General features: G+C 49.6%; 1 protein-coding gene across 1 annotated transcript; it reads left to right on the forward strand.

Moving 5' to 3' along the window:
* Positions 1-10,790: 10,790 nt before the first annotated feature.
* CD52 (CD52 molecule) lies at positions 10,791-12,236 on the forward strand. The gene is made up of 2 exons (XM_004679394.2): positions 10,791-10,914; positions 11,884-12,236. Exons 1-2 carry the CDS (start codon positions 10,861-10,863, stop codon positions 12,034-12,036), a joined length of 207 nt encoding a protein of 68 aa, XP_004679451.1. The 5' UTR covers positions 10,791-10,860; the 3' UTR covers positions 12,037-12,236.
* Positions 12,237-13,061: the final 825 nt, after the last annotated feature.

Raw genomic sequence — 13,061 nt, forward strand, 5'->3', positions numbered from 1 at the left:
CCCCTGAGCCTCTGGCCTGTACCCCAGTTCTGTATTGCACAAATAAATAAATTAAAAAAAAAAAAAAAAGTTTCCAGAAATCTAGGTGGGGTCAGAAAAGATTATCAGCCAGAAGAAGTGGGGGCAGAAAAGGTTATTAATCACAGAAGACCAGCTCAACTGGAACCAAGGCAATAAATTCCACAATAATTCCATCCAAGAACACCCCTTATCTGGCAAAATACAGTTCCTGTCTTTTAAGAATGCCTGCTGCTGTCTATGCAGATTGCGCTCATATTTTTGCCTTACCTCAGTAAACATTCTGTTACAGGTAGTGAGAGAGGGGCACCCCTAAACCCCCAAACCTGCCCACTCTAACTAGGTTCTGCTATCCGCCACATCAAGACAAAACAAGACCTTTAATGGAAAGGAACTTTAATACAATTAGTGTGCAATACAAAAAAGATAAAGAATATAGTTTCTAAATCAAACACCTGAAGTGACCTATCCCCTCGTGAGTAAAAGTCCACCCCAAAGGGATGGGCCCAAAGCAAGGCCTGAAAGCCCAAAGCAAGGCCTAAAAGCCCACCACAAGTCCAAAGCACCTTCCAGCAGGGACCCAAAGAAAAGGATCAGACATGGCCAGACAAGTCTGGAAGGAAAAGAGCAAAATCAAAATCAAGATAAAGGCTGCCATAGTGAACCTCCCCACGGGTCTCTCACCCACATCTGTTTCAACCAGTCCAAGGCCAAGAAACAAGAGCCACTTCTTCACATGTCTCTCTCTGCGCCTTCTGCCTCCCTCAGGTCACCTTCTGGCGTCAATCCTGTTTCCTCCTCAATCTCCTCTCTAGATTCTTCTCTCTGCTCAGCTCCACCCTCCTTTTGGGTGGGGCGGGAAATTTGGAACCTCCCCTTTTCCTGGGAACCACCCTGTTAACAATTCCATGTGCTGATGAATGGGGACCCAAGAACTCCATACCCTAGATCTCATCATCTGAATCCCAACAGGGGCACCAGTCAAGGTGTTTGATTTTCCCAGCAGGGAATTGTCTCAGCAATCATCAGGTACTTGTTTCTCATGTTACTTTTAACTAAGAGAAGCAGAGGTTATAATTTCTGTCTCTAATTTTAAAAAAATTATTTATTTATGCATACAGAACTGGAGAACAGGCCAGAGGTGCAGGGTGAGAGGATTCACCAGAGCCAGAGTGAGGAGCAGAACAGACAGATGGACAAAGTACACTGCTGAGTTGAGCAGCGGGGGGCCATGTTGGTCACCTCCCTGGCCAGGGCTCCAACTGGAGCTGAAGTGGCTGGCTAGCTTCATAGTGCTGTGCTTTAACCCATTGCACCACCAGGCAGGGCCCCCTCTACTTTCTACTGGGGTTATCAGTTTTCTCTAAATCTTCCAGAAATGCAGTTGTAATAAATTAATGGTTAACTATAAAAAGGGAATGAGGTGATGCAATTTAGTGAGTTAACAGTTAACCCTAGAGGGGAAATGCAACTCAATAATCAGAATTTATTTCCGCTTATTCCCAAATTTTCAGTCTAGGGGAGGTTTTTGTTGTTGTTGGAAAATGTTGGGCATCTGGCTACAAATGGTGCAAGAACTAAATGCTTCTTAACATCTGAGTTTCTCTGCTAACTTCTTGACCACATAGATGGGTGTGTACCCAGAAGGAAGGCTCAAATTCTAGTTACTTTGTGTCCCTCTGCCTTTAGATAAGGCATTTCCCTCCCTGAACTTTGTAAAATTAGATTAAGAAGTTATATGAGAGCAACTGCAGGAATTTAGTTCAAAGCATGAACTTGACTACAGGAGTCCAGGCTCCTGATGTGTGTCCTTGAGCAAGTCACTCACCTTAGTTTTTCATCTGTAAAATGGGAACAGCCGAACAGCCACTGCACTGTGGCTGTGAAGATTAAAATACCTGACATACACAAAAAATATCTATTGCAATACCAGGGCTGAAATAATTTTCAAAACATGTCCTGTTTTTAATTGTTCTTATTTCTCCGCCTCACGGATAGGATGGTCCAGGAATCGACTCAGGTATCTACTTCTTTGTGTCCGGGCTCAAGCACCAAAGCCCTTTCTGGCAGCTTCGGACTGTGCTTTTTACTGTTTTCCATTTGACTTTCTAACCTACTGCCCTTGCAAAAGCAGGTTCCTTGAGGCATTTGTTACAAATTTAAGACTGGACAAGGCTACCAACCACTGAGTGCCTTCCAGGTGCCTGGTGCCAACCTCATGAAGCTTATAGATGAGAAAAAACTGAAGCCCAGAGAAGGGCAGGGACCAGCTTAAGACCTCAGAGATAGAAAGCTCAGAAGTGGACCCAAACCCAGAACTGTCTCTAGACTTCCATGTTCTTCCTAGAAGCCACACTTTAATAGGACAAACCAACGTGAAGGTGGTAGAGCCCACTGTCAACAGCAGGGTTTGCGTGGATAGTGTGGCTGGAGTTGAAGTGGAAGAGTGCTTTGACACAGAGCTATTTCCACGAAAGCTTGAGGCTTGAGGTATCTATGAGATAAAAAAACGTCTGAGGTCATATGGCACCACATGCGTTTTGTTTTGCTTTTGGTTTGGAGCCAAGCTCAATGATGTTGCAATCTCACACTATCACCTTACCAGTGTTCCTCCTGCTCTTGAAGATAAGAAAGGACCCACAGCCTGGGGGCCAGGGAGCTCTGCCTCAGAAACCCTGAGCAGTCTGCCCCTGCCCTGCCTCAGCTGACTGCGGAGCTGAGAGAGCGCGTAACCCAAGCATCAGGATTTACCGCCATGGGCAGGAAGCTGGTGTATTAGCGTGTAAGGGATCAAGGGAAATAAAAATATATATGTATATAGATATAGGTATAGATATATTATATATATAATACAGATATTATATGTATCTTATATCTATCTATCTATAGATAGATAGATATATCTTATATATATAGTAATTGTAATACAGTAAAAAGAACATCAACTAACAACTATAGACTGGGGGAGGAAAGGGGAACAAGATCAGAACTAGGGTGGGAAGAGCACAGGGACTATGGCGATGGCACAGGGTGAAGTGGTGGGAAGCCCACGGGGATTACAGCGGAGATAAAAACATGTACAAAATAAAGAAAGATGTAAAGAATATATAAAGTTTTTTTTTTTAATACAGATGGAAAAAGACTCATCATGGAGACTTTGAGGAAGAGACTCTGGGGCTTTGAGGACTACCCTGTTTCCTTGTGCTGAATATTGACTCTGAAATAATACCCACAAAGCCTGTTCATAAAGCAAAGCAGAACTTGTTTAAAAAAAAAAAGAGGCATGAGACATGCATGCCAAGTGACCCCCAGCAGGCGTCTACTTGGGGGAAGTGAAAGCCCTCAGGGTCCTATTTTTAACGAAAGGCTTGATGGCAATACTCTCACACATAGGAAGTCGCAATATTTACTTTCAAACCTGCGGAACAGGGAGAGAAGCCCGGGGAAGGACAGAGCTCTAGAGCCCCAGGTCCCCGGACAAGGGCGGGGTAGCTGGCCCGGTTACTTAGCATTTTCTTGCGCTCATACCTAGGGCAATGGGAAAAGCTGCCCCAGGAAAAGCCAAGTGGGAACTTGCGGTAGGAATCCTCATCCAGATTCTGCCTAGGCCATTTTGTTGTACTTATTAACAACATATATTGGGGATATCAGTGTTATTATAAAAGTATACATGTTCACACAAAATGATGTAAAAATAAACTATTATATTTAAAAAAAAGTATACATGTTCAGGGCCTCCCTGGTGGCTCAGGAGTTAAAGTCTCAGCGCGATCAAGCTATTGCCAGTCATTGGCATGAATTCAATCCCAGGCCAGGGAGTTGACCCACCTCTCCTGTGCCACCTGCTGCTCCCCTCAGCAGTGGATTTCGGTGGATCTGCCTGTTCTGCTCTCCTCACCCCTTGCACCTCTGGCCTGTGCCCCAGTTCTTGTATGCAGAAATAAAAAAAAATACATTTGAATAAAAGTATAATTTTCATCCTTGAAACTTGGAAAGTAACAGCCATATAAATGACAGGCCTCTGAGAGCAGGCTTTATTACTTATTAACCGGCTCTTCCCGCGTAAGCTACTTCACAGAGCTAAGCCTCAGTTGTCTCATCCACAAAACAGAGATATTAATAGATCCTACCTAATAGAATTATTGTGCAAGTTAAATTTCTCATAAGATTGTTATGTTGTTTTTAGAAGGTGTTGTCCAGAAACAATGGACAAAATATGAGTCTAATTTCACGTAGTTGTTATTTTTCTGACGTCTTTCTCAGTATCTTAGACGTTTCTGGACATCGGAGGCCTCCAAGTTTATGAAATGCTTGAGTGTTAGGAGGACATTGGTCTCTGCTTGACACGCCCTGGGGGTCATGGCCACGGCATGCTCATGCAGGGAAGACCTGGGCAGAGAGGAGGGAAGTCCTGAGTGAGGCTCTTGTTGGGTCTGTTTTCCTCACCTGTGGGATGAGGAGGTGGACATCAGACCTGGAGTTAGATGGTCTCTACTATTAAGAATGAACAAAGTTCACTTTGCATTTAGGTCATTTCTTGAAAGATTCATCAACTAGGACCCCTTTAGGACTAAAGACTTTGAGTCCTTGCAGCTCAGCTGGAGAAATCAATACTAAAGACAAGAGGAGGGCCTCTCAGCCCGCTCATCCTCCTGGAATAAAAAGCTATTTCTGCTTCCCATCTCCCACTCTTTCCCACCCATCGGCCTTCCCCCCTGGGGGTCTATCATCTGTGGTTTCACCTAACTTTTGTGGCCTTCATGTGATGGCCGAGCCCCAGCTCTGCCCTTCTCAAGCTTTCATGTTCTTAGTTCAGACCTCTCTTTCAGTAAAACATCTTCCTTTCTCCCCTTGCCCATACCACCAGGAAAATCCCTTTTGATACTTCAAGTACCTGCTCAAATGTCTGCCCCCACTCTCTGCAAGCAGACCACACTCAATGTTCTAACAACCCTGTGTTTTATTTAAATATTATTTTTATGCATACAAGAATTGGGGTGTGGGTGAGAGGTAGAGGAGGTAAGAGGATTCACCAGAGACAGAGTGGGGAGCAGAACAGGCAGATCTACTGAGATACATTGCTGAGGGGAGCAGCAGGCAAGACAGAAGAGGTCTGCTGCGCCCTATGGGTCAGCTTCCTGGCTGGGCATGGAATTGTGCTGAAGTGGCTGCTGAAAGCTTCTTAGTGCTGAGACTTAACCCCTTGTGCCACCAGGGAGGCCCCGTAATTATTTTTGTCTCCTCCCATTCAAATATCAAGTCCATAAGATCTGAGGCCATGTCTTTTCACTTTTGTACTCCCAGCGCCTAGAATAGTTCCTTGCCCATAACAGGCACTCAATAGATGATGCTATAATAACAGTATTTAGTTGTCTGTTCATTTTAGGTTACACATTTTACTTGTTTTTACAAAAGATGGCGTCCTTTCAAACAGGCTGCCTTAGCTTCCAGGGGCAGCCACCCTGTCCCCAAAACAGAACCGGGCCAACCTGGCCACGACCAGTGCTAACAGCTGTTCCTGAAGAGCAAAACCACCCCCAGAAATTACAAGGCAGAACCAAGCTAGGTACCCCCATTCAACATAGAGTGAGGTGCACTTGAGCCTCCGAAGCAGTTAGCGTGGCAAGTTCCCAAGATGCCTCGGCCAGTGGCTGCCAGCCAAGGGGGCTTCCGAGCCCGTCGGCCCCAAGTGCACCACTGTGCTGCCCCAGGGAGAATCCTCCAGGCCACCCCAGGCTGCCATTGCTTAGAGCCTTCGTCTCATGCCTCTCGCCTCTTCCCCACCCACAGCACCACCAAAAAAGGTTCCACACCTCTCCCCTCTTCCCCCCGCCAGCACCGCCCCTAGTTCAGCCTAACTGCTGAGGCTGTCAGCCTGACCAGCCTGCAGTGTGGTCTTCAGGAAAGACACCTGAATCTTCATTCCCTAATGAGAACAAGTTGACTTTTTTACTTCTGAGCTAATCTACCATTTTATTCACGCAACTGTCCAGAATCAGGAATGGGTTCTGGACAAATGGGGCATTCTATCTTCTGCTTCGTTCATTCACTGTAACAGCAGGAGAAGAAGCTGGGCACAGCTCCGGGGACAGCTTGAGTGACACATTCTGAGCAGATAACACACTGGGAGCTTCTCTAGCACATCAGCCATGAGACGTTCCCACGCTGCGCCTTCTCCTCCTCGGTCAGCTGTTGTTCTTTGCTCTAGTTTGAATAATAGCTCCCAAGTCGCCCTTGCGGGGTTTAGTTCTTCCACAACAGCACAATGCTCCTGCAGAGCTGGGGCCCCCATTGCAGCAAGTTCTCGTCCCTGCTCTTTCTCCAAACCCTGGAGAAGCCATTCCTTTACCTGGAAATCTCCTCCGGCTGCTCCCTCTGGCCTGCTGCCCTGCACACAGCAGAGAATGGAAGTTCTGTGGTTCCTGCTCCATCATCATAATTTTTTTTGAGGTTTCCTTTGGGGGCTGCTTCTTCTCATTCAGAACAGCTATATGCAAACCCCCCCTTGTTCCTGCATCAGTGTTTTCTGCTTCAGGATCCTAGATGTAGTGACCTTCAGCAGCTACGAACTTCTCTCAAATGCTGAAGGATTGTTTCTGGTTTGTTTTTTTTTTTAAGATTTATTTATTTATGCATACAGAACTACAGAACTGGAGTACAGACCAGAGGTGCAGGGGCAGTGAGAGGATTCCCAGAGGGGGTGGGGGGCAGAACAGGCAGATCCATGAAGTACACTGCTGAGGGGAGCAGTGGGGAAGACAGGAGAGGTCTGCCGCGCCATGTGGATCTCTTCCAGGGATCGAACTCACACTGAAGTGGCTGTGCTGGCTTGCAGTGCTGCATCCTAAACCATTGTGCTACCAGGAGGGCCCTGTTTCTTATTTTTAAAGATTTGTTTTTACTTATTTATTTTTGTGGACAAGAACTGGGGTACAGGCCTGAGGGGTAGGGGGTGAGATTCACCAGAGACAGAATATGGCGTATAACACGTATAATAGGAGCATCCACTGAGGGGAGCAGTGGGCGATACAGGCGAGGTCTGCTGTGCCATGTGGGTCACCTCCCTGGCTGGGGATCGAACTCATCCTACAGTGACTGCTGCTAGCTTGATAACGTTCAGACATTAACCACTGTGCCACCAGGGAAGCCCTATTATTGCTGCTTTGAGCACTGGAATTTTGTGGGTTTTGTAATTATAATATCCAGTGTTTGCTCTTGTGCTGTATGTCTCAGAATCTACTAAGTAAGCATGGTTATTTAAGTTTGGCTGGTAACTCCACTCTCTGGATCCTCTAGATAACTATTTTCATTACATGTTGCTCTTGTGGGTTTGGTGGCGTCCTTACTTCTGTGAGAGCTGTGTTGTTGTTCATTCTTCCTCCTCAGGTGTAAACTTTTACAGTTCTCAACAGAGCCTAGTGTGAAACAGGGGGCGTTTGCCAGACCTCTCTTTCTTAGTGAGATATGAACTACAGTTTTTGTCATTCTAGTCCCATAAATTTTTCGAACATTCTGTTTCACTTCTCAGTTCTCTCTTTTGGAAGTGGCAACCTCAAAAGAGCTCACCTTTCTTACTTCTTTTCTGCAAAGTTAACCCGCTGACACTGAGTCTGCTGTCACCCCCCAGGAAGGACAACTGAATGAGCACAGACATGCGAAGTGCAGGGGCATTCACCTGGCCTTCGCTCACTCAGCTGCGTCACCGTCGGTGCTGTGCTGACACTCTGCGTCACCGTCGGTGCTGTGCTGAAACTGAGAGGTGGCAAAGGATCACGCCACATTCTCAGCAGGCACACTCGCTCAAGAGCGGAGGTCAAGAGAAGGGATTCTTGGAACACCAAAGAATTCCTTTTCTTTGAAGGCGTCCCCTAGGGAAGTAGAATGCTTCTGAGCTAAGGCTTGAAGCACAAATAAGAGTTTACTAGGTACAATAATTGGAGGAGTTTCCTTGCAGAGAAAGTTCATGGGGCATAAGAAAGCCTTGGGCAGTCGGGGAGGAGCAAACTGGAGGTGGCTGAGGGCTAGGGTGTGGTGTGGATGGGCAAGGGAGGGTGTGATGTTATGGGCCCCAAAATGTGAGAGCAGGGAAGGCAGGGGCCTGGTGTGACACTAAGGAGTCTGTCCTTGGGCTCTCCCTGGGAGGGTTAGAGGGTGTGGACAGAGACTCCCCAGAAGCCAGGTTTGGACAAGGAAACTAGGACACAGATACTAAGCTAGAGATGAGGTTCTGCCATTAACCTGCCCTACTTGAGCCCTCGGTTTTCCCATCTGTCAAATGGGAGTTTCCCTGGGTGTTCATTCCGACCAGCTTTGGTCTGTCCAGACGTTGTCAAGACAGAATGAAAATTGCTCAGGGTGCAAGAGAAGAAAAGGTGTGAAACTCCTACTTCCAGATTCCAGACTTCCCTCTACATCCCCCAAGTCCTAAAGGCTTTAAAAGCCTCCCAGCATCGGGCAGGTCCCTCTCTGGTGGCCCAACAGGTTAGGACTCAGCACTGCAAGGGAGCAGCTGGAGGGTCAGGAGAGGTCTGCCGCGCCATGTGGTCACTTCTGGAGCAGGCGGGGATCGAACTCATGCAGAAGTGGCTTTAGCTTCTTAGTGCACTAGGGAGGGCCCACATAAATCAATCTTTAAAAAAAAAACCTCCCAGCATCCCTGCCCCCCTCATAATTTCGGCTTACTCCGGAGCAGAGGTTCAGGATGTAGAAATGAAATTTCTGATCTTCGTAAGACAATCTTTGCAAATACAAGTCAGGTACTGAGTGCCTTCACATGCACCCCCAGAACCCTGCCCCCTCAGGACTCAGCTTGTCCAGTTGCCTCTTGGGAAGAGGACAGAGGCAGCCCAGGGTGATGGAGCCAACTCTAAGTCAAGCAACCGTGGACTTCAATTTAGGTTTCCTGTCTCCTGCCTCAGAGCTCCCCAGAAACTGCTGCCTCCACAACTCGCATGAACCCCTAGAAGCATCTCCCATAGGACCAGCAAGACAACTGAGCTTTGAGTCAATGGTCAGGGGAGCTCTTCTGGAAGAGGAGGCCTTGGAGGGTTCCTCTGATTTCCTCTCATCTCTCATCCTTTCAAGGGGCCTCTAAACTCCTGCCCCCCCCCTTCCTCTTCACTTCCTGACTTTCTCTCACCCTCTGCTCTTTCAGTTCTTTGTTACTGTTTTTCTTCGTCATTGTTAGAGGCCATCAGCCCCCTGAAATTTTTTTTATGCTTGCAATACAAGTACCAGAGGGGTAGAAGGGAAGTGAAAGGGACTTTTCTTTCACTATTTCTCATGCAAATGCGGCATGAACTGGACAAGGAAGGAAGGGGGAGAAGGGAGCTGCAGCCCCAGGTCCTGGGGTAGGTTGGGGGAACAGAAATCAGGGCACTCCCTTCCCCCACACCCCACCAAGGTTACATACCTGGCTGTGCACTCTGATTGAGATTCAAGTTCAAGTGACACAGGCTCCACCACTTACTAGCTTGGACTCAATATCTAGCCCCGTTTCTTCACCGGGAAAACAGGGATCATTATACAACCCACTGCACAGCCTCGCTGGTGAGAGGGTAAGCAGTGAGCTCCAGATTCACCTCAGAGTCCCACCCCTCGCTGGGACTGTCTTCACAGCCATCACTGCCCCAACCCCTTTCCACTTTGGTTGACTCACCTGCTCTTCCACTGCATCCCCCCCACCCCGCCCCCTCTGAGATCTCAAACAATCCATCTGCTATTTTCTCCACCCAAAGCACAAAATGCTAGCTGGGACTTAAGAAACTTAATGATCCAAGTCAGCCTTCTCACTTGAAATGACAAAGCTGGAGGAGCCTCCCCAGAAGCTAGGCCTCCCCATTCCCAAAATGCGGGGGGGGGGGGGGGGGCCCCTGCCTTTCACAAACATCCTCCGCTGCTTCCTGAGACCTAAATCTACCCCAGTCTCTTCTCCTTCAGCAACTGCACCCCCCTCGTTTCTTTTAATTACATTGACTTTAATCCTCCAGCAGCTCGTTAGAGGATGAGAGGTCATTTCTGGTCCTGGGCCTCAGAGTGCACAGGTGATTCAGTTCCATCCTGCATAGCTGCAAACCCAGGGCCTCATTTACTGCCCCACAGCTGTCCCCTGGGATTTGCCTCAGGCCCTTTCCAGAAGCCATCGCCTGGCAGGGCCTTAAAACTATAGGAGAAAATAATTTTCCCACTACCCTTCTAGGTTCCTGGCAGTGACACCCCCTATAACAGAAACAAGATTAAGAGGAGAAAAAACAGACGTTTAATAGCAGTCTACCTCCTGTATACATGGGAGGCCCAGGGAAATGGAGTCACTCTGAAATGGCCCAGCTGGAAAACAGTGAAAGACCAACATGGGGGGAGGGGAAGGCCCTGCAGGAGGTCACAGGAAGGGCACAGTTGACCTGGCAGATTTAATTCCCTGCCTCCTCACAGCTGGCCTCCTAGAGGGTCATCTTCCTCTTCCGGGAGGGAAGACCCCTCCAAATGGAGAGTTCCCTTATAAATTAAAACGTCTCTTATGCAAAAGTAAATTCTACTTATTTCAGAACTTCCCCTGTATCTGCTGTTTCTTAAAAATAATTAACCTAAAATAATCCTTATGCCAAAGAGACATGTTGGGGTGTCAACATGCTTCCCTACAGATCCTAGCACTTGTAAACTCACCCCACAGAGTACAGTAAAAAGGAAGCCAGCCACACCCCACCCTGCAAAGGTCCTCCTTCCTCCCCCTTCCACCCCGCCTCCTGGTTCAAAAGCAGCCAAGGCTGCAGAGGGCGGCAAACGCCAGCTTCTCTCCAACGGCTGCTATCCGGCTGCTATCCCGCGCTGTCCAGGTCTGCAGAGATGAAGGGCATCTTCCTCCTCCTCCTCTCCATCAGCCTCCTGCTTCTGGTTCAGGTAAGAGCAGCCCCCAGAGGGCCCCGCACCCCGTCCAGGATCCACAGACCGGCCTTCTCCCTGGGAGCCCGGCTTTGGCAGGGGTACCAAAGGAGGACTGGGGGGAGGGAGGCTGGATCCTAGTTTTGCGGCCCCTCTGGGTGGGATCAGACTGCTTGATGGCTGCCTGAGCACATGCCCAAGCCCAAGGCTGGGGAGCACTTAACAGAGAGCTGGGCCTGGGGAGGCACCTCAGGGCACTGCAGAGAATAGGGGTAACAGCCATGAGTGAGGGCGGCCTCCACCCTCTTGGGAACTGGGAGGACAGTCCTGTGGGGAGCGGCCAGTGCAGCCTGCTCTGGCTCAGGACATGGCCACCACCCCCTTGGGGCAGAACCCCAATAGAAATCTCCCACCCCAAAACAACTGCAGCCTCAAAGTCAACTGCTCAGGAGGCAGCACTTCGGAGCACCCTGAGTGCCCCGAGGTCTAGTCAAGATAGGCAGGAGCCACCCACTCTTGGTCAAGAACAGCCTGTTCACAGAAAATGTCTCAACCTGCGGCAACAGCAGCTTCAGTCACAGCCTGATGGAGCGTTGAGCAGTTTGAGCACCACCTGCCATTTCCTTGGGGAGGAAGTTACACCCTCCCCACCTGCTCCTCCAGCTGCCCACACTGTAGCTGGTACCAGCCCCGCCCCATGTGAGGAGGAAACTGAGGCTCAGAGCAGCTACGCCATGGCCCAGCCCATCAGGTCACAGACTCCCCTGGAGAAGCTGGTGGCCTGGCGGAGGCGAAAGGAAGGTTCTGTGAAGGTCGGGGACCACCTCTGACCTTTCTGTGTGTAGGCAAGAACCGGCCAGTGTCCCCACCTTGGTCACAGGGGACAGGGAAGTGGGTGATCTGGTATCGGGACAAGTAAACTGTGTATGTAACTAACACACAGAAGACTCAAAGGCCCCTGAGCTTGTCCTACTTTTGCTCTTGCAGATGCAAACTGGCGTCTTAGGAAGTTCAAATCCAAACAACTCCACCGCCTCTAAGGGCCCCAGCACCAATGAGGCCGCAGCACTCAACAGCCTGGGTTGGGGCAGCCTTCTTCTCTTAGCCAACTCCTTCCTCCACCTCTTCTACCTCAGCTGAGGTGGCACGCCCCAGCCCCAGCCCTGTGCCCCCTGAGACAGCTGCCACCATCCACCACTAGCAAGAGAGGGATCTCTGGGAGGGATGCGTGCCAGAGATGACCGGGCTGTGGAATTGACATGCAGAGCTTGGAGGCAACACCCACAAGAATGTGCGGATGCACACCCCTTCCCCCTGGGCGGCAATAAAATGATCTGTCCTGGCAGTGGGGTCCTATGTGGTCATTGGACAGCTCCAGTCCCCAGGGCCAGGTTTGCAGTGCACCAATGTGCCCACTAAACCCACATCCGGAGAGGGGCCCCGGAGCCCATGGCGTCACCTTGCAAGGACAAGTCCAGCTCCTGCCGCCCTCCCATCCCTCCAGCAGCATTCACTTCCCCATCTCCAGGGCTTGGGAAGGATGGCCCCAGAAGACACCCCATGCCCCCGGATCACAGACATCTCTAGATGCAGAGGCTCAGAGAGGCCCCACTTCAGTCGCTAAGAATCTTGAGAATGACAGATGCAAAGGGATTCCCTCCATTTCTATGGAGCCCCAGCCTTGCAAGCCCCCATCCAACCATAGAGGCCTGAGAAGGATGAAGTTCCGGCCCCCAACCCCCAGCCTGTTTGAAGGGCAAAGGAAGCTCTGGCCACTCCCAACCCTCCTGCATTTGGGATGGTGGTGCTGGCTCTCTCCTGCTCTGCTCTCTTTGAGTCCTTAAGGGATCCAGACTCTCTGCCAGATAGTTGGGGGAAACTGAGAGGCACTCTGGTGGGTAAGCCCTTCAGGACATGCCGTCCCCCACCCCACACCCACTCTGGCCCCATCGCAGCAAACCTGCAAGCTCTCACCCCTGAACTGTCTACACACCTGGAGCACTTCTCTGCTGCCCTCTCACCCCACTGGCCCTTGGCCACCTTCCACATCTCAGTCAAGGGCTCCCTCCCCCAGGCAGCCTGCACTGTACCTAAATAGGTTAGGCTGAGCCTCTTCCCCTTCCACTCTTACCCTGTCACTGACTGTATCACCCTACCTGGCGTGA

Source organism: Condylura cristata, unplaced genomic scaffold (genome assembly GCF_000260355.1).
Source record: "Condylura cristata isolate star-nosed mole 26May11 unplaced genomic scaffold, ConCri1.0 scaffold00008, whole genome shotgun sequence".
NCBI lineage: Eukaryota > Metazoa > Chordata > Mammalia > Eulipotyphla > Talpidae > Condylura > Condylura cristata.

What these genes read in the sequence shown, in the direction of transcription:
- CD52 (XM_004679394.2), top strand. Translation starts at nt 10,861, where the DNA reads ATGAAGGGCATCTTCCTCCTCCTCCTCTCCATCAGCCTCCTGCTTCTG. An exon ending in GCCTCCTGCTTCTGGTTCAG is followed by an intron (nt 10,915 to 11,883) that starts GTAAGAGCAGCC and finishes TTGCTCTTGCAG; the next exon opens with ATGCAAACTGGCGTCTTAGG.